This window comes from Platichthys flesus, chromosome 7 (assembly GCF_949316205.1).
Source record: "Platichthys flesus chromosome 7, fPlaFle2.1, whole genome shotgun sequence".
NCBI lineage: Eukaryota > Metazoa > Chordata > Actinopteri > Pleuronectiformes > Pleuronectidae > Platichthys > Platichthys flesus.
In genome coordinates, this window is record NC_084951.1 from 14,816,773 (window position 1) to 14,838,518 (window position 21,746).

General features: G+C 42.1%; 2 protein-coding genes across 3 annotated transcripts; one reads left to right on the forward strand and one right to left on the reverse strand.

Annotated features, from left to right (window-relative positions):
• Positions 1–4,594: 4,594 nt before the first annotated feature.
• Positions 4,595–8,863, forward strand: lhfpl5b (LHFPL tetraspan subfamily member 5b). Its single transcript, XM_062391659.1, has 3 exons — positions 4,595–5,132; positions 7,623–7,859; positions 8,658–8,863. The coding sequence occupies exons 1-3, from the start codon at positions 4,724–4,726 to the stop codon at positions 8,666–8,668; spliced, it is 657 nt and encodes a 218-aa protein (XP_062247643.1). The 5' UTR covers positions 4,595–4,723; the 3' UTR covers positions 8,669–8,863.
• Positions 8,864–8,893: 30 nt separating this feature from the next.
• srpk1a (SRSF protein kinase 1a) lies at positions 8,894–21,184 on the reverse strand. Of its 2 annotated transcripts, none has more exons than XM_062391662.1 (16): positions 21,046–21,184; positions 20,369–20,423; positions 16,960–17,090; positions 16,593–16,701; positions 16,364–16,451; positions 16,024–16,111; positions 15,447–15,553; positions 14,975–15,140; positions 14,864–14,889; positions 14,495–14,720; positions 14,002–14,382; positions 13,706–13,806; positions 12,725–12,832; positions 12,482–12,551; positions 10,539–10,631; positions 8,894–10,260 (listed from the first exon to the last, which is right to left on the reverse strand). In XM_062391662.1, exons 1-16 carry the CDS (start codon positions 21,056–21,058, stop codon positions 10,076–10,078), a joined length of 1,947 nt encoding a protein of 648 aa, XP_062247646.1. In that variant the 5' UTR covers positions 21,059–21,184; the 3' UTR covers positions 8,894–10,075. The 2 variants fall into 2 exon arrangements, with proteins under 2 accessions (XP_062247646.1, XP_062247644.1); XM_062391660.1 differs by lacking the exon at positions 10,539–10,631 and adding an exon at positions 11,380–11,472 and having other exon boundaries at positions 21,046–21,182.
• Between the last annotated feature and the right edge of the window lie 562 nt (positions 21,185–21,746).

Consider the following 21,746-nt stretch of genomic DNA (forward strand, 5'->3'; position numbering starts at 1 on the left):
ATGTTCATGTTTTCTCCAGTAGGTTTCATCTTATTTAGTTATTTGATATTATACATATGGAGTGAAACGTAATGATTGACAGTTGAGACAAACTCATGAGTAGCCGAGCACGTTCCATCCCTCGGTTGCTACTCCACAACTGGACAAGATAGCATTGTTCGTATCATGGATATTTTGGCTTCATTTCTGGATAGTTGGAGGAGGAAGTGTTCTCCATCTTTATATAGGCCTATAGTCTATGACTGGAAAATGTACATGGATTAAATGTTGCACCCTTTTGTACACACTCTGCAGTGTGTTTATCCATCCCTTAATTTATGTTCTGCAAGCCGTGGTTTGCAGAGAGTCGGGTTATATGTGTTTACTTGCAGCCCTCTTCACTTTGCTCTTGCGTGCCTCAGTATAGCTTGTGAATTTGCTGCAGAGCAAACCAAAGTGGCAGATCATCTGAACAGCCTCTCCGAACTGCAGCGAGGCACAGGAATTACTGAACAAATGGATAAACAAACCTGACTCCCTGAGGTACGAGGCAGAAGAGCTCGGCTATCAGGTTCACTTAAGAACTCACTCGTCTGAGGTAAAGAGTCCAAACACGGTGGCTCCTGTAAGTAAGTAGCAGTAGATGCAATAATTAACAATGCCTTGCTCCAACATCCTTTCATTATTTTCACCTTCACTGGAATTGTTTCTTTTCAATCACAAAACAAACAGGATGTTGCTGCAGCGTCCTGATGTCTCAGAGTTTAGACCCCGTACACCTGAGCCCAGCTGAAGACCTGTGATGCATGTCATCATTTCATGTCACATCTACTTATGGATGATGAGGATGTGGCATTAAACGACTCCAGGTTCAATTTAATTACTTGCTTGAAGTCATGTTATCCACACTGAGCTTGGCTGCAGCGACTGGGCAAAGCAGAAGTCTGATTCCCTCTGTGCCAGCTGGTGAAGTGCCTACAGGTAATGTATTGTACGATTTGCCACTTAACACATAACATTTTATTGAATTGAATCATGGGTTGTGTGTTATCTCAAGGCTCACACTTACAGAAGGACACACATGGAGGATTGTTCAGTTCTTTATCATTCGTTCATTATATCCACTGATAAAACCTTACATCTTACTTAATCCTCGATATTCCTTAAGGAGCATGAGGTCTAGACGATCTGCCTCGGTCTGAGCCGGTGCTGGGCCACGTGTTGGGTCTCTTCCTATGAAAGATTCATCTTTTTCAGTTGACCATCGGAGTTCGGTACAGTGTATCTGATAAGAGCCAATCACAAACTTACACACCAGACTTCGGTAGACTTTGAAATAACTCGACAGCACTTATCTGGCTTCATTTACTTTTGTCAGAAATGTGACGAATTATTTTGCAGCTCCAAGACAAATGATCTTGAATAAAACAAAAAGAATTTCCATCTCTGCTCTCTCCAGTGCAGACACTTTTCAAGTGGCAGATGGTGGGATGCGTGAGAAGTCAATGCAAACAATGTTTCATCCTCCTCATTAAACAGAAAGAGCGTTAAGCTTTCATTTATTTTCATGAGACGTTGACGCCGCAAAAATCAAAGCTGCAAGTTCTCCAACTTCCTCCCTCTGCTAATGTTTGATCTCGATGCGAACAGAGGATGTCAAATCAACAGGGTTGTAGAAAAGCTTCATTAACTTCCTGGTTAACATCTGCTATAATATTCAACACATCAATCCTTCAGACACATGCACATCAAGGTTCATCTTCATTTAGGAGCTGTGACAGAGCAGCTCTGCTCTTGGTTGAAAACAGATGGATTCAACAGGTGGAAGTGGAATAAAACAAATTCCCCTATATCACGTCAGCTTTTCTTTACTTGGACTTCTTTGTTTGTTTGTTTGTTTGTTTGTTTGTTTGTTTGTTTCTTTCTTTCTTTCTTTCTTCTCAGCTGAGCTATTCTTCCAAAAGTCCATCACATAAAACAAGAAATAACATAAAGATGTAATGTGTACAAGAGAAACATAAACAGTATGAAAGCACATTAAAAATGTACATTCACTCACATTGAGGGTAAGACACAAACCACACAGCCTGTACAGAAAGTAATGCAGCACATGTCACAACCAATCATTCAGTCTTGCATTATGATGCCTTAAGCATAAGTCATCTTTGTTTGTTAAAGCATTTCCACCTTCTTAAGAAGGATGTAAATTAAAACCCACACAAACATGAAGATAAGTGCTGCTGCCATGGTTAATGGAATCATTAAATATTTACCAACAAAGATATTAAAAGCAAGGGACTTCTTTTCTAATTGGATGCCAAATAAATAAAGGAAGGTCATTAGAAGAAGATGAATTTTCTGATAAGAAATATAAAATTCGTCCACTAAAGCAGTCCTCTCAATTCAGAGAGGGAGAGAGAGAACTGGTTGAGCTGGAGTGTAAGGTAATAATACAAATGCACCGTGTTGCACACAAAAAATAATACGATTTTACCCCAAATACACAATGCTCTTCTCTTTTTTTTTAAGTGAAGAGGATTTTTCTTAATTCCTCTCCGTAGGCTCACAATGAAATCAATCGAGCAGTTCAACAACTTGAAATCCTAGGTTGTACATTAGCGCTTTCATTAGCTTCCTTTTGTGTCAAATGAAAGTAATGATGGGGGCTGCTTTTTCCCAATTTTGGCTTCTTTTCGACCTTCAAGTTATTGAAAGAAAAGATTACTTAACGCTGTTGTATCCTCAATTTATGGTGGGGGCAGTATTTTTCAACAGTCTCCAACAAAAGCTTATTTTGGGCAGTTTGGATTCTATCAATTACCCCCAAATGGCAGCACATTAATCAACAGGACATCTAATTAAAGAATAGGTCACCTATAACTATAACTCTCCCACCAACCATGCCAGCAATCCGTAAGCAGCTTCTTCTACAGATGAGATATGTGTGTGATGTCCATGACAGGCAATTATCAAGACGTGCACCTCCACCTCTCTGGGCACTTCTGTCCAATCATTGCACCATCTGCCACCAGCTGTAAACAGGGACGCGTTTGCCTGTTTCCAGCCCATAAACATCATATTTGTTATTTTGTCATTATCAACAGACCTTTATAGGTTTAAAGATATATCTGTGTGTGTGTGTGTGTGTGTGTGTGTGTGTGTGTGTGTGTGTGTGTGTGTGTGTGTGTTTGTGTCCTAACAAGACAGTCAGCCGGTTGAGAAGCTGTCAAACGTATCAGGGATTACACCTCATTAGAGCAGCATTCAGAAGCAGCATCCCCCCACATTCTTCTCTCCACAAAATGCTCCTGATTAGCGTTGTTTCATCTAAACTCTGACTTCTCCTCTCCATCTCATCCCTCTCTCTTTCAACTTCCAGAGCCCCCCCCCCCCCCCTCCAGAGCTGCAGGGAGCCGACAGACATCATTCCCGCGGAGAAGCAGGACAACCACTCATCCCTGGACCTCGTTTCCTCCACAACATGGCATCATGTCATGTAAGAGGTCCTCCAGCTCCTTGTTACCGACTCTGACTCTCCCCCAAGGGAGACAGGCACAGATGGTGGCACGCTCTGTCCGGCTGCCCCTGTCAGCCTGGAGCCAGGGTTGTCATCCAAAACTGAATATGGCATAAAGAATGGAGTGAAATGCATGGGGTGAAACAATGTGTGCTGTTGTGGTTTAAAGGTAAATGTCGATGTTGTTTCAATGATTTACAACAACAACAAAATTCCCAGATTTATACTGATAGATGAGAGGGTGGGGCTTCAACACATTACTACAGTACTAATTCTGAATAAAATGTTACATACAAAGAAAATTATTTAGAATGCTTTATTGATAACTTTATCAACACTCATAGGTTTGGGCCTGTATATATGTATTGATCATATTAGTTGTGTTTTAAGTATAGTGTTGAATACAGAAACTTATAACTTATGTGTGTGTGTGTGTGTGTGTGTGTGTGTGTGTGTGTGTATGTGTATGTGTATGTGTATGTGTATGTGTGTTTATTGTTAGTTTTGTCACATATGTCCCTGAGCTAAAAACAGACATGTCGGCCAATGGTCAAAAGCCATAATCTATCCAATTTCATTTTTACTTTACTTATCAGAATATAATCTATTATTGTGTTCCCGTCCCTGGCAGCAGGCTTTCAGATAAGCAAGGCTCCAATATGAAGACTTAGCTGGAACCATATTGAGTTTATATCAGTAAACTTTATTTTAAGCTTCCTGAGCATCAGCCATAAAACCTTCAGTAAATTATCAGAATGGGTTCACTCAATATCACTGTGCGATGTTAGACCATTTAAGACTGGAAACCAAGGAGTTACCAAAATACAACAATTAATAGGTAGAACTTATAGAAAACTTTATTGATGCGTTTAACACTTAAAAATCATCCATTCAAGTTTACCATTTACCTAGAAGTGAATAAAAGTTACAAGTATTTACTTACTTTCCAGCGTCCTAGTAAAAAGCTTGTAAGCCCACACTGCACCTGTTTGAGTGTGACGTCAGAACACGTAATGAATTAGTGAGTTGCTGTCCAGGGTGCTGAACCCTGAGGTCTGTGAGTGTGAAGCTGACACAGCAGGTGTGTGTCTGTGTGTTGTGCAGTGAAGTCTCAGGACGTGGAGGTTTATTACAGTGAGATAATCAGACACGCTGGGAGAGTTTTCTAAGAGCTGCAGGATCACACTCCAACTTTTTCTGTGAGCTTGTCTTCTCCCCTCCGCTGACATGGATCTGCTTCCAGCGCAGGAAGCGGCTAAGATCTACCACACTAACTACGTGAGGAATTCCCGGGCCATCGGCGTCATGTGGGCAGTGTTCACCATCTGCTTCGTCATCATCACGGTGGTGGTGTTCATCCAGCCCTTCTGGATCGGGGATAGCGTCGAAACGCCGCAGGCCGGGTACTTCGGCCTCTTCCACTACTGCATCGGCAACGCGCTCACGTCGGAGCTCATATGTAAAGGCAGCATGCTGGACTTCGGCTCCATCCCCTCGCCTGCCTTCAGGACCGCCATGTTCTTCGTGGGTACCTCCATGCTGCTGGTGGTGGGCACCATGGTCTGTTTCAGCCTCTTCTTCTTCTGCAACGCGGGGAACGTCTACAAGATCTGTGCGTGGATGCAGCTGGCCTCAGGTGAGCGACAGGTACATGTAGGCTACTACACTGCTGTGCTGCAGTTTACTCATTTACTTCCATTTCAAATTAGTGTGTAGCATAAATCTACTTCTTATGAATTTGCTCATAACACTTCCATAACTACTACAAATAATAATAATAATAATGATAATAATGATAATAATGATAATAATAATATAAAATTGAAAAGCCTACTTATCCTTTTGTTTCATATCTTTCTTTCCATCTATCCATCTATCTATCCATCTATCTATCTATCTATCTATCTATCTATCTATCTATCTATCTATCTATCTATCTATCTATCTATCTATCTATCTATCTTTCTATCTATCTATCTATCTATCTATCTATCTATCTATCTATCTATCTATCTATCTATCTATCTGCCTGTCTCTCTGTCTGCTTTCTTTGTTTTTTATTTTATTCTAATCCTGTGATGACATTTGTTCTTCCTATTTTTAAGATAATGTTAATTGAGAAAACTCTGAACTCCACTAAATTAAATTATTTGTTAATTAATTGACCTGCTCGATCCTTCATAATTCATTAATTTATAAGATAAGGAGAAAAAAACTAAAAGGCACTAATAGGAATTGAGGCAAAATGAAAAAAAACTGCGGTAATAGTTCTGCAGTGTCATCCATTCAAAAAATAAATAATCACTAAGTTTAAAGTGGAAGTTTGAAAAGGCTACTGTTGAAATTGTGTGTTCCAATTTATATGCAAAATATAAATAAATATATATGTATGAGGGGATACAAAAATGAATTGCAAGTTTAAACCCCTGTATTTTGTTCTAGTATCAGTTTGTAATCATCCAATTCAAGCGACCGAACATTCTCCATGTTCCAGAAAAGATCAAACAAAATCTTTTGAATCTTAACCACCATTATTCACCTCAGAGTTAAACCTCTGGGTTAGGGTTAGGGTTTTCTCACCTCTCTGGTTTCACACATGATGTGCTGTTCCTTCTCGATGTGCTGTTCGACGCTGTGGAAGCCAATAAAGGATCTGGTTTCTGACACCTCTGCGGGTGGATTGGTTACATGTAACACAATCAGGTGTCGCTGTGTTGTTAACCGATCTAAACTTGTACCTGAGACATGCCAGGGCCAAGGAAACGAGCCAGGCCTTTGTCATATGAATTATAGTTGTATTGTATAAGGTGCATGCATATATAACCAGTGGTGGGGGAAGTTATACATGATGTTTTTTAAGAAAGGATCCTGTATTCAAACTCCTACCTAAGTATAAGCAGAAACACAATATCAGTTAAATACAATATAAGAATAGTAAAAGTCTACATTTTGTGTAGAAATATCTCCTGTGTGAACCATATAACATAATTTATATGAAAGAGATTGTTCATAGAGATGCAACGACTTGTCAGAAGCATTTTCAATGACGCACAGCTGCTCAGTTTTATTCCTATAACTAAGGATCAGGCCCAAAAGGTTCACAATATAAATCTGAAAAGATGAGAGAGGATTAATGTAAATTCGGTGACATAGATATTTTCTACTTTCTCTATTTTCCTTATTATGTATTGTACAATTTGACCTCTTGGTGCTTCAAACAGCAGTTTAAGTGAAACTACCTCAGAAGTAGTAAGCAGAAACATCACTCTCATAAGAAGCTAAAATAGGTTTGTTTGTGAGCAGCCTCAACCAACAATTCAAGAACAATACATTTGATTTAGGCTCATCATGTTGATTTTATTATGTAAAATCTGAATTTTAATCTAGAGTAGCTGGTTACCATATATTTTAAGTAAAAGTGGTTGTGTATAAAGTATAATAGACTGGAACATTCATTATTAGAATTAAGTACCTGAGAATGTTTAAACTGCTACACAGTGATTTACAAATATAAAAACCACACAAACATTTTACATTGAAAACAATTAAAAACAGTCGTGGAAGAATACAGTAATCAAAACACTGAATTCAAGCATGACTAGCCGCTCCAATAATAAACAGTAGAGTTACATTTAGGGAATGTGGTACAATAAAAGTACTTTTTCGCCTTTGATTCAATTTCCTCAGGCTCAGTGTTCAGGAGCCTCGGGGCTCTTATTTCAAAAGCTCTGTCCCCCTTAGTAGGCAAATCCCAGTTCACGAGGGAATCTACTTGTTCATTACTTTCCAGCACTCTGTGTAAGGGGACACTTCCTTGATCTTTAGCTTGGCCTAGTTGCTAAATTCCACATTTCTGCAGCAGCTTTGGCAGAAACCCAGAGACAACTAAATCCAGATACAAATCATAAATGATTGAAGACCTTTTATAAGAATACACAATAGAAACAGCTCCACAGAGCATCTTTGGCTGCACCATGAATAAATCAAACCTTTGGCCTTTTATGGGTATGCATCAACACAGGGCTAAATAAAAAAAACTCTCCTGTAATTATTAAGCATGTGTAATAGCACACAGGGGGTAGTTATTGCAAGACTCTGCTATTTCTAAGGCCTCCTTCCCCCGCAGCCGTGTTGATGGTAATGGGCTGCATGATCTACCCGGACGGCTGGGACTCTCCGGAGGTGAAGAGGATGTGTGGCCAGAGGACGGATAAGTACAGCCTGGGGAACTGCACGGTGCGCTGGGCCTACATCCTGGCCATCATCAGCATCCTGGACGCCCTCCTCTTGGCGTTCCTCTCCTTCACCCTCGGCAACCGGCAAGACAAACTGCTGCCGGACGACTTTGAGATGGACGGAGCAGGTGAGTTACTGCAAAACTGGTGAAGGCTCAGGGTGTGGAAGAAAAGAGGGAAGTGACGTCTCTGCTCTTAGTGCGGGGGGGACGTCTTACCGTAGATGTTTTCCTACTTGTCACAGTTTGAAAAGCACAGGTGCCCCAGAAGACACAGTTCAGCCATCATTGAATTTATTATCTAAACCTGTGATTTTCCTACTGTGACATGTCACAAAAAGCCTTTTTACAAATCATACCAAATAAAAGATTCAAACATTAACTGAACATCCCCCCTCCAGGTCCATTAAGTGACTATGTGGGAGCTTTTGATCATATCCCATTATCCTCACCAGATGGGATTTGTTCAGATGTCATGAAAATTGTGATTTAGGTGTTCTTGAGAACTTTAGTATTTTTATCTCTCGTCGTTGTCATAGCTCAGTCGAACACTAATGTTAAGCTATATATTTGCATATCCACTTTTTTGAAGAGGTGGATGATTAATGTGTATGTTTTCAAAATGTACTTAGTTAATTTGGGCCTTTTGACTATTTTGTAATTATTGCAATTCAGTGTTTTAGTTACAGTACATACATGATTTCGTGGATCCGTTTTCCAGCTCGTAGAATTATCCATGTGCTGCATGTCCGGTCATTCTAAACTGCTCCTGCTTACTTCAGTTATTAGACCTGTCTCTCTGCTTTAGTTCAAACTTCAGTTTGGATCTTATATACAGTCTATGGTTTGGATGTCTGCCGACCAGTGTTACCAGTTGTGAACGAGAACTGGAAATCCCTAAAATAAAGTTTGTCTGCTCTTTTTCAGAAAAAAACTGATGGACAGACTTTCAGAACAAGCGAGGTGTAGTTAGAAGATAACAAAGGTCAAGACGAGGATCTCAAAATGGCATGATGCAGTTTGGATCACAACTGTGTATCTTTTTTTTAGCTGTACTATTATTGAACTCTACTGCTTCATTAGCCAATTAATTATAAAGTTATAGCAGTTCCATACTTCATGTCCAGAAACTAATAAAGACTGAAAAACAGGCATGACAGTCATTGTGTATTGTATGAATCTGTTTTATTGTATGTTGTGTTGTACGGATTTGTTAATCGACAGCTCACACAAAGTCGATGCTCTTGAATCTGACACTGAAACAGTAAATTTCATTTCACCGAGGCCTCGACAGAAACGTAAGTCACTCTGATATGATCGTTTTTGTGGCGTAACATTTGATCTCATTTCTATGGTAAAAACAGATGTTAGTGAACTGTTGGCCCCACATACAACTGAGCTCAAACACATCTTCCATACGTTTCTTAATAAAACACAGCTACCCAGCTAAATCATTTTAGCTAAGATATACGATTTGTTAGAAACTGTACATAACTGTAATATACATAAAGGCAAACTCTTTGGTACAGATATATACAGTTTATTTTCACTTATTTTTTTCCATTGAATTGGGCTTCTTAAAACGCTGTATTTTCTGAAACCTTTCAAACACTTTTTTCCTGAATTTGTACTAAGTGTATGAGAATACCAGCCTCCCATGAGAAAGACTGATCTCATTTCCAACAGGTAACTAACCACACTAAATACCAGGTGATTTGTTGTGTCTAAATAATATGACCTACTTCAGACAGTGGATGTCTCTGTAAGAAAGTAGTCGTAACCGCAGTCAGTGTGAATGTAGCCCAGTGTGAACCTTCCTAAACCTATTTTACAAATACAAAATGTATACCGTAGAATGTAATATGAGATAAAGTAATCCATAAAAAAAGGAACACAGCACTAATGAAACTGAGGAAAAGGGCGACGGTGAATCCTTTTTTACGGGGACGAAATGATCAATGAAGCTACATACCCTTGGTTTGTTGAAGTTTTAGTGCAGGAGTGTAACAAACAAGGATGAGTCACTAGCAGTACAATAACAGGTTTGCTAAGCCGGATGGGTGGACAAAGCACAGCAGTTGGAGCCAACGTAACCACAAAGAAATATAATCCACTCTCTTTTTCCTGACGTCATCACACCGAGAGAAGAACCAACAAATACAAAGCAAACATACACAGAAGCATTATCTTAATAACAAAAAAAACATGAGAAATCCAAAACGACAACAACAAAACAAAAAAGAAATAAATATTCATCTGATATGCCCAAACTGGAAAGTGATCTGTTGCAGTCTCTGGAGAGAGGAGGGAGAGGGGAGGGGAGGTGCAAGGGCTGGAGGTGTCCACTAGAGGGCGAGCCAGGGGTGGCACAAGCACTCTGCAGCGGTGGCCCTCTTCTCGGGGATCAGCTCAAGCATGGGGAGCAGGAAATCAGCGAAGCACTCGGCTTCCTCGCGGGGCCACTCGTACTTGTCCACCAGCACCTCCAGCAGCCCCCACGGCTTCAGCTTGGTGATGTGTTTCAGGTCACCTGCAGACGACCACACACACAGCTCTGAATCAGAGGCACAGCCGCACAACTTTACAGTGTGTGACAGTTAAATCTATGAGAACACCATGGACATGCATTATAACTATCTTGAGATATTTCATACAAACTTCTTAAAAGGTTATATTCAATGTTCAAAAGGTTTTTAACAATAAATTAAAACAAAAAGGTAGGAGTATTATCAGCAACACTAGACCATGATCCTAAGGACAGACGGACGGAAATCTCTCCAAACTCGACACCGACACTTTTTGTTTTACCTTTCTTGCTGAAAAAATCCTTGGAATATTTGCCAGTCACTATGAGTTTGCGTGGGACACTCCCCAGCAGCTCTATGATGAGCGCTATATGGTCTACAAGGCAGGTGGTTGCCGAAAGGAAGAGGGAAAGACAAACAAGACAAACCACAGGTTCATCAGACAGCGTCGAGGTCACAGGCCCACTGTGGGTGTGTGGATGGAGGGCGGAGGACGAGAGGCATCAGGCTGACGGCACGCACACGGGTCCGATTATTGCTGAGGTCGGTGTGCACAGGCCAGATGTCAAACACAGACATCAGACATGGTTCAATGACGTGTTCTTACTTTAAAAGGTACACATGGCAGATGTGATCTTTCCAAGATCTGTTGAAGCCAATTCTATCAGAGCTTCAACCCTTTTCTTCACTAATTAATTAACGGTGCAAACTGAACTCTGGACTTTTTCATCGCTATCACATTTCAACAAATAAAAAGAGAATGTATCTGATTAATTTTGGTTGGTGACTGACCTTATTTACGACTCCCCTGTGGAGAGAAAAAAGTCAGGAGAAATAACCTAGCAGGGATCAGTACCATACGTATCCAGCCAAGCCCTCTGGCAACAACAAGGGAGGCACTGAATGTGCTTCTGACAGGCAGTCGTTGGCAGAGCTACTGATACTTGAACCAATGACTGATGACACCATTCAGACATTTATTGGTATGTAGTGAATATTTTGCTCACGGGCCTGGGCACACCGATAGCTTTGGTAGATGTGAGCGTGCCGACGGGAACCTTTATCCTCCTCTCTGCCGTCCAGCACTGTTCCCACAGCAGGCCACAGGCAGAGGGGATGCATACCTCTCTTGGTGAAGTATTCCTGTGAGTATTTCCCACTCAGAGCATAGTGACGAGGGATTTTACCGAGCAACTCTATCATGAGAGCGAGATGGTCTGGAAATGAGGCACATCGGAGGAGGAGAGGGAAGATAGGAAGTTTGGGAGAGATGAGATGAGATGGGGACGGAGAGAGATGGCAAACAGTCGTGGAACAATGTATTAGGAACAATGGATGACAATGTGGTATGACAAGAAGCACATGTATGAGAATACTGGATTATTTTTTACGCATTTACAAACATTTGAACACATATAGGCCATGAACTTTCCTTCAGGAAAACAAAACAGGTAAATATAACATTAAAAAAGGCCTAGAGCACAGCCAACTACCCTATTTGCATAAAAACAGGAACAGCAGATCTGATCCAGGAGGAGTGATTAGTAAAAAAGCCCATAAACCACACAACAGAGAAAGCAGAGGTTGAATGGAGAAAAACAGTCATAGGTGCATGAAGGTGAACAAGTCGATTCACAGCTGCAGCTGAAATGTGCGGATGAACAGAAGCTGGAATCTCAGACGGACATGTCACAGCAGCAGCTACGCAACAAGCCAACATTTACATGGAGAACGCCTCAAGGAGGCGAACAAGGAAGCGTAGAGACTGACTGATGAGGAGGTGAAGAAAGAGGGAGAGAGGAAATGGAGAGATGGCCCCGTCTCCAGTGCGGCAGAAATTGTGATTTAAGATGTTAATAGAGGACATAAACACAGGAATGCTGGTACTCATCATCACGTGGGCCGATTCTATATTACTTTAAGTTTGACATCACTGTAATGGAGTACCTCATTGAAGTGTTAACGCTGTGGAGATTTAAGCAAAGTGCAAAATGTTGTGCAAACTGCACATGAATTGCAGTGAAGAACATGTAGTGCGTGTTGTGAATTTACTATTAGACATTTAACAATTTATATAATTCAGTGTGAGAATAAAAAGGGCTGTGGGGCCATTTAACAAGAAAAATATAATGAAGCTGTTTAACAGGAGTGATAAAACCCTTCAAATTAACATTGTGCAATAATACCTGACAGAAAATAGAGTAAAAAGGAAAGAACCAGCATTACCTTCATCCCTGGAATAATCTTCCCCAGAATGTGGTTCAAACAAATAGTCCCCTGTGGTGAGCTCAAAGGCCTGCGGAGACAACACAATCATCATGAACACAGGAAACGTCACTGTATGATGGGGTAGATTTATTCCCCCACACAACTTGCTGCAATCCCATAATGAGCTCTACTGAGGCACACTATGATTGTTCTTCTTGGGTTGAACTATTATACAAGTTGCCTGTCAGTGTCATCTCTCACCATGCAGGCTGTGCTCCATACATCGGCTGGTGTGCTGTATCCAGAACCAATGAGCACCTCTAAGGAGCGGTACTGCCGTGTCTGTATGTCTTCTGTAAAGTGCTTGTGCTGAAAGAGGCAAGAAGAGATAAATTCAAAAGTTGTAAACGAGTGGAGACTCTAGAAAACTGTATCAGGGCACAGTCACACATATAGGAACATGAAGCCATTATTGCAGGTAGAAGTGCACTAAAGTTGAACTCCATTCAAAGTCATACTGTTGATTTGCTTTGTCACAGGAAACAAATGTTTTATCCGCGTCCTCGCACGCACAGATTGAAAGGGAATTGGAGGCGAAGGTTCCTCACTGCTAAATGTGCGTGTGTGTGACCGTGCTCTCATACCGCATCTGCCTTTCCACATCATAACTTGAACAATATACTATATCACAATTGAAATATTGCAGAGAGCATTGATCGCTGCCTCTAGACTTCTAAGGAAATGACGACGTTTCAGTTTGAAACATGAAACTCGGGGAACTCTGTAATACAACCAGGCCATTGTTAATCTCACACTCCTACCCTCAACCATTATGTCTGTTCCTCTATTATCCATATAAAACTATTTATTGGAGCAAAGCATGTGCATGAATATGTTTCAACATAGCAATGCCTGCAGAAATTAATCTAGCCCTGTAACACCATCAAGTACTGGCTGACTGTCCTGTGTGTGTAATAGCCATGTCTTTGTACTGTCATGTTGTCTTTCTCTTGTGATGTCCGTCATGGAAAACCTACAATAAATCTGTGAAGAATTAACAGCGCAGTGCCAGGCCACATTCGCCATTCAGCATCTGAAGTGAATCAGTACACGGTATAAGAGCAAAGAGATGAAAGCTGGATGTATTTCTATTTTGGTAGCAAGATGACAGTGGAAATGTCCCTCGCTGCAAGATTTCATCCCTAATCAGGAAATCCCTCAGGTCATTAGCAGACTACTCACCACCCAGCAGGCATTTCCCAAGTCTGCAATCTTGACCTTGATCTTGTCTGCATTGAGTGGCTCAAGGGGGTTAACTAGCAGGGCTCCTGCTGTGAGCTTGTCTGAATGAGAGCAGAGAGACACAGAGAGCAATAAGGATGGACCAGGAATCTCATAAACTGTTTGACAATCAATATTACAAAGTTCACATGGCTGAGCCTTTGTTAAACATCCGAGGCAGCCCAGCCAAAACAAACCACACCACACCACAGAACCTGTTAGCAGATATTAGATATCACGGATTCTGGCCAACTGACCGTTTATTGGGCTTTCTTGTGTTCTATACTGACAGTCCTCTCCCTCGTCCTCCAAAACGGTTTGATCCAGTTCTCCCTCCTCCAGCCCAGCAGGAAGGAGTATTTCAGGAGCTCCACTGCTGCGAGCGCCCCTGCCTTCAGTCTGAATGTCCAGATCATTGAGATCAGCCGAGTCCACACCGTTGGAGGCGTGGTGGGCAGGGGACTCCTCGTGTTGCTCCTCCTCACTGGCACATTTCTCTGTGGCCTCTGCGTTGCCATTGTGTTGGTCCTCGTCCCTCCACTGGGATTGTCTCTGCTCCACCTCCACATGGCCGTTACTGTTCACCTCCGCCAGCCCCTCTGGTCCCGCCCTCATTAGATCTGCTGGTACACTGCTCTCTGACAGACAGACAGACAGGACAGGTGTCATTATTTCACATTTCTTGAAATGGCTCATACCACAACACAACTTGAACTTGCACATATTACTCAAGTGACGTAGGCTTCTCACCACCAGTTTCCTCATTTCCCAGCTGCTGAAAAGACACCTGTCTAAGAGGAGCACACACCCGCCCCTTTGGAGACTGTGGATCCTCATCTTCATCATCTTCCTCCTCTCTTGTCTCTGTGGTCTTATCCATTTCCTCCAGGTCCATAATGCACTTCTCCAAAAGTTCGGCTTGACGCCTCTGCTTCTTTTTTAACTTCTTCTTCTTGTTCTTGGACATTTTTACTGTCTGTCAGCGATAAACACAGGGAATTAAATGAGGCTCTCACTCAGCTAAATACTTTTAGGACTGCTTTAAAATGATGTTATACCGCAGCATGGGAGAGTGATGTCCTAAACCACAAGTAAATAATAATAACCGAAGGTTTGTACCTGTTTTGGAGCAGGTGCTGTGCTGACTGAAAAGAGAATATCAGATGAGTACAAACTGTTATCAGACTGTGCTCATGAATAAACATTTGGACGCGTGTGTTTGTCTCGTACTTGCTGAACCGGAGGGAGGTGGCGCCCCAGTCCTCTGCCACTCTGTAGCTTCGGCTGCCAGTTTCCGGACGTAAGGCTCATCAACACTCATCAGGATGTTCTCTGGCTTGATGTCTGTGTGGATGATCTGACACTTTGTGTGCAAATAGTCGAGACCTTGGAGTACCTAGAATATGAATGTGTCTAAACGTTTATAAAAAGGAAATGCCTGAACCTCTTTTACACCAAAATTAGCATTATCAGTGGCAACATAGGCTACAATTACTGAATCTTTAATTCTATCACAAAAGCTCCTTGGCTAAAAAATGTAAACACTTTACAATTTTCTTATTGCACGAGGCATGTTAACTGAATATATCTTCAATCATAACAACATGCTCTGGCCTGACTGGTTTCCACCCATTCACACAGCTGAAGCTTCATCACGTGTCATCTGTGTACAGAAGGTGTGGCACTGACAGTGTCGTATTACCTGTCTTATGATGCTCTTCACACATGGCAGTGGCAGCCCTTGATAATTGGACTTTATTATCCACTTTAGTAAGTGATGCCCCAACACCTCAAACACCATGCAGACATCTGAAGATCACAGCAGTCAAGGTATAAACAATGTCCAGGTAAAAACAAACTGAAAGCACATTAGAAGGAATTAGCATTCAATGAAAAAGTCGAGGCCCTGAGGTCATTCACCTACGAGAGGCGGAGCACTATTTATACTGAAAAGAGGGCAGGTCCTGAGTCTGCACACCACAGTGTTGTTCAGGAGTATCATATTACAGCTTCAGCTATCCTGGTGGCATTAGGGGATCTAACTGAGCCAAAGTGTTGTGATCAGCGGAGGTATGACACACAAGTTTACATTTAGTCAAACCGACACCTGGTGCTTACTTTGGTACTTATTCACTGCTTCCCAGCTAAATTTGACACCGAGGAAAGGAACAATCATTTATCTGAAAAAGTATTTTTCCAGGATTAAATGGGCTTCAGTCTTTCCAGTCGGAGTCAGAAAAGACCAGTTCGAATTTGCATTATGTGGCTGCAAAGGATACGAGTCCCATTGACACCAGAGATCTTAAAGTCATCAAGCAGCTGCACCACCATCTCCCGGTTGGGGTCATTGGTGTCAGAGTTTCTTACCTGAGGACAAAGAAAGGGATCAAATTACTAAGATTTGTCTGGGCCTATACAAGATAGACATTAACGTCCCTTTAACCATTCTGTAACCATGTATTACTGTTTATACACACATGACTAAACAACTGAAACTTATCACACAGTACTGTACAGTCCTGTCATCTAGTTCCCTATGTGTTATAATTAACTGTAAAAGCTTTGTCTATACTTGTCTATACTCATCGAACCTACTTTGTGCAGAGTTCTGCAACTTACAGATCTGAGGAGTTTGATCTCATCCACTGCCGTCTCTGTGTAGTGCTCTGCACTCTTCACCACCTTCATTGCAACAAACCTCTTCGCCCTGCAACCACAAAGCAAGAAGTGCTCACTAACAGGAAGCACAGTTCAAAGTCTTATCACAACAGTCTCAGTCAGCTGCTTCTGTGTCTGTTATTTAACATCAGGTCTCAAAATCAAAACAGTAAAGCATTTTTTTTCATACTGGATGTCCCGGGCGAGCCAAACAGTAGAGAAGTGTCCCCAGCCCAGTTTTCGGATAACATGGTATTTTCCGTTGTAAAGGTCTCCTACTTTCACATGGTGGTAGCCACCTGCAAGAGAAGAACATGCATATTAACTGGTTAGCTCAAAAATTAGAACATCTCTAGTGCAAAAAACGAAGGGGTCACAGACATTGAGAATTTATATTCTGATTGTCTCATTTGCTGTTGTAGATCATAAAGAGGCAGCAGTATTCAAAAAAGACTGTTTCCTAACCAATCAAAAACTTGTTGGCCTTTAAAGAAAATACACTGGTTATTGTGACATTTTACCAGGTTAATCTGAGCACACAGTGAGACAGGACTCACCTTTGCAGTAGTCATTAGGATCCTCCTGCTCCTCATCATCAGAGCCAAGAATCTCCTCAGGTTCCTCGGGCTCTTGAGGCGAAGCTTCGAGCTGGGGCGGCTGTCGGCTTCTGGGATTGGCTGGCTGCTGCCTAAAGGACAAACAAACCAACCATCTTACACTTCAGTCCCTGACACACAGTCTTTGTGCAAGTGTGAAAAGTCCTCTGAGCAGTAACCTTTGCAGCACTTCTTACAAATAACCTGTGATTGAATTATTGAAAATCCATTTCTTTTAAACAGATGCTTTTAATGGAAAATAATAATAATAATAACTATTTGTAAAGCACTTTTCATTACAAGTAATAAAGTGCTTTACAACAAACAGTATAAAAGGAGATGAGTCTTAAGAAGAGAGATAAAACAGGCAGCTAGTCTAAACTCTTCGCGCAGATTGCTCTTAAGTGCAGGGGCCCCTCACGGCAAAGCCTCTATTAGTTAGAGATGTTACAACAAATATACGCCGACAACTCAACAGCCTCATTGCAGCGACTGCAATGCAAGCAAAATGACATGGGTTGTATAATAATTTTTCATGCATGCCAAGCTGGTCAAAACCTTCCTGCCACAACAGAGCCACACTAATTATCCTCCTTCCACACAAGTCACACTGAAGAACACGACAAAACACAGCAAATTTCTAAAAGGAATCTGCGCTGCAGGGTTCGTATTTTAATGCACAGCTGTCAACACATGTCTGCATTGAGAATGGCTTTACTAATTTTACACCAGGCCTATTTCGGGCAAAGTGTCTGCTGTAAATCCCCGTTAAGGAGGAAAACATATATATAAACTCTGCTGCATCAAGACTTTTGCACTCAGTCATAAATCGCAAGAGTAAGCTGCATTTAAGAGGAAAGAATAGATATCATCGATAAATAAAATATTATTGCTCAGGCTTGTGTTCCAATGGGGTCCCACGGTTACAACTGTGTGTTTTTTTGTCATTATGTCAAGTTGACGGACAGAAGAGACAAAGTCCATCTAGAGCGAGTCATAGAAAACTTAGCCCCCACCCCACCCTGACGACCAAGTGTCCTAGAACCATTTATATTTGAGATTTAGTACATAAGGCTCGGCCCTATGTAAAGACTTTTTCGATCTAGTTATTGATTGGTGTTTTCAATATAACTGCAGCTAAAAATCAAAGCAGGAATCACTATACAATAGGATGGCCGGCAGTCATGTACTTCAGATTTATAGATTCATTTCTCATTTGAGGTTTCTCTCTAAATTTGGAATGAAAATATTGTGGTCCTGGTATTTCTTCGAAGCACAAGATTACCTTTTTATGGTCAAGATAATGTATAACATCCAATAATCTGTTTGCCAACAGTTCGGTTGCTAATATTAACTTGAAAGCTGGGCAGCCTGATGTTACTTCCTCCACAGAGGAGATTAAGGCTGCTCATCACGGTGGGAGCCAAGGGAGCAGAGCGCACACTGAAATGAATTCCTAAACTCTCTGCTCTGTTAATGTCTAACAAATGAGCTGCTGGTTTCCACCTAATCTGCAAATTCATGCCATGACGTGATGTTTGAAGAAAAGAGGTTTAAGCTTGTTTGTGCACCAATTGCAGAACAAACAGCTGCAATTTATAACTTAATAGTTTGGACTAAACATTTTTTTATGAAGGCTTTTCCATTTGAAATCCATCTGCTATTCTTGCATAAGAACAAACTTTGTAATTAATGACCTATTGGTTAGATGCAATCGGACCTGGAACTGATCATTTATCTTTTTGCAGACATTTTTTCACATTCAGTGTTGACAGGGATGAAACGTGGCATCACAATCATGTAGTTGTGGAGACAAACACTGTTTTAATAGTCGTCTTTTTGAAAAACTAAACATTGTGGCTAAAATTTTTATTGGATTCTCGTATTTCTTTGCCTGTGTGCTCCAATATTAAAAGGATATTGCCCTTCAATAAACATGCTGCTTATGATGCAAGGATGACCGTGGCCTATTTCAACTCACATCTCTTAGTTTCTTATAATTCTTGTGCCTGATGGAGACGCAAGTTTCAGCCATGAACATAACACTGTCAGGAGATAAATATCTGCAGCGGCGCCTTTTTCAGTGAAACACCATGGTTCGGTGAGCTGATGTGGGCTTCTTCCTTCTCCTGTTTTAAATATAGCACAGGCTGTTATGTAAGGCTCCTAGAGGATGGCGCCGATGGCATGATTAGTAGATTGTTAGCGACACCAAAACAATTGGTATATAAGTACGACACCTGAGTGGTATATTGTCCTCCCTGAATGTTGTATTATCTTCACCCGATCATTGATTGTATGAAAAAACCTTTGGGTAGTGTAATTTATAATGTTTAGGAGTTGTACAAGGCAACTGGACAATTAAGTGCCTGAGTATGTGCACCTGCTGAAGATACCGTGACCTAAATGACAGATATTAATTTACAATCAGACAAATACAAAGCTGCAGGTACTTGTACCAGGGCTTACATTAAATCGACTTCAAATTGAGATGAGTGTCCTCACAACAAGACGGAGATACAAACTAACTCCAAGATCCATTAAAACACAATGTTCTGTATCTCGGACATACATGGACCATGAATCCTTTATTGTATGAATTGATGCTGCTATCATTAATAACATCTTTATGTCCATAATTATCACCAGTATTGTTTTCATTATAACAACGAGACGTCAGAGCTGAAACATGATGGTACCCAACCCTTTCGGTTGGCTCTCCCCCCCTCCCCCCATCTCTCTTTTTTCTTCCCCCTCTTTTCCACCCACCTCTCTTCTCCCCATTTTTCTCTGCTGAACCAGACCGGTCGAGGCAGATGGCCGGCCGGCCGCACCGAGTCTGGTTCTGCTGGAGATTTCTTCCAGTTAATCAGGGAGTTTATTCTCTCCACAGCTGAATAACAGTTGGGTTTCTCTGTAATTTTTAAGGTTCTTGACCTTCTCCGTAAAGTGACCTGAGATAATGTACAGTATATCAAATACAATTTAATCTGATTGAAATAACAAATGGGATATTATAAATTCTGACTGGAGCTTTATGGAAAACTCTACTGATCATCCATGGAATCAAATGGAAAGCTATGGAAACCTACCCGGGTTGCTCCGGATTCTTCTGAGATATATTAAGAAGCTTTTCTCTCCTTTACCTCCGGACCGGGCACAGACCAGAATTAGGTGGGAGTGCAAACATGCAGTCAGTGACCTTCACTTGTCTGTCTCGCATCTAAACGTGCGGGGCCACGTTCAAGACAACACACGCAACAACACAACATGAACAAACAAGCCCCGGGGAGCGCAACACAAAACACGCACGATGGTGTGACGGGGATCAGGAAGAGACGGGGGGATGAACACCGGGGAACCCACTCACTTTTTGCTGGTCTTCTTCGCTTTCGCCCTCTTCTTCCTCGCCTGCAGTGCCAGAACTGTGAGCAGAGAGACACACATGAAATCAGCTGGGGATTGTGCGGAGCTGACATTTGATCTTGGACTCACACTCTCAGACACACAAAGCCAGATGACACAGTGGGAGGTGAAGCATACGAACACCTCGGCTCCCAACCCGTGCCATCGTGGCTCGCGGTAGATCGTGTTCACGGTCTTTAAATCAAAACCTGCGCTGCATCTGTCAGCGGGTTTCGCACCGGAGACCCTCTCACGTCAAGTCGCCGGGCTGCCCGCATACGTTCATCTCAGCCCCGCTACGTTTCATGGAGTCGTTTTTAAAAACACACACGCAGGGGAAAGCTCGCGGCTCGGTGAACACGGTCTATCTATCGCTGCATTAGCGTCAGTACGAGACGGAACGAGCTGAGGAGGCTCAACGTAGCTCGCTAATCCTGTCAATGTCCCCGCTGAAGCTAAAGCTAAAAGCTAACGCAGCTCGCCCCAGCTCAACGGTGCGTGACAGACGCGTTCAATTGAATTCACACCCCGGACCGGATGCACGCAGCTCGGCTAAACCTTACGTGTGTCACGCACACACAGTGTCGGAGTCGAAGCACACACAACACGCCGCTAACAGTGAGTGTCCGTGTAGACATTTACCTTTCCTCTCCATGTTGGCTTCAGCTTAGCCTTTAGCTACAGCGGGCAGTGATCGAACGCTCCGCGCATGCGCACTGCTTGGTTTTGCTCAGTGGGTGACGCGGAGGAAAGGAGGATGAGGAGGGTGAGGAGGACGAGGAAAATGAAGAGGATGAGGAGGATGAGGAAAATGAGGAGGATAAAGAGGGTGAGAAGAATGAGGAGGATGAGGAGGATGAGGAGTGTGAGAAGAATGAGGAAAATGAGGAGGGTGGGAAGAATGAGGAGGATGAGGAGGATATGGAGGGTAAGGGGAATCAGGAGCGTGAGGGGGATAAAGAGGCTGAGGAGGACAAGGAGGATGAGGAAGGTAAGGACAGAGGATGAGGACGGTAAGGAGGATGAGGAGAATGAGACAAATGAGGAGGATAAGGGGGATGAAGAGGACAGGAAGGATGAGGAAGGTAAGGAGGAGAATGATGACAATGAGAAGGGGAGGAAAGTCTCCTCCTGAGCATCCAAATGTCTCCAGCGAAGATGAAGATGCAGGTCAGACACCTCATGTCCGGATGAGTCCCTCAGGAGGCCCCTGTGTGCAGACATGTGCTGTTTGGCCCCTGGTGCTCCATTTTAACATTTGTTTACTGATGAATCAACACCACGGACAAAGTTTATTAAATGGGAATTTTGTATGTTTTTACAAGTTTTGTTTGTCCCATGCA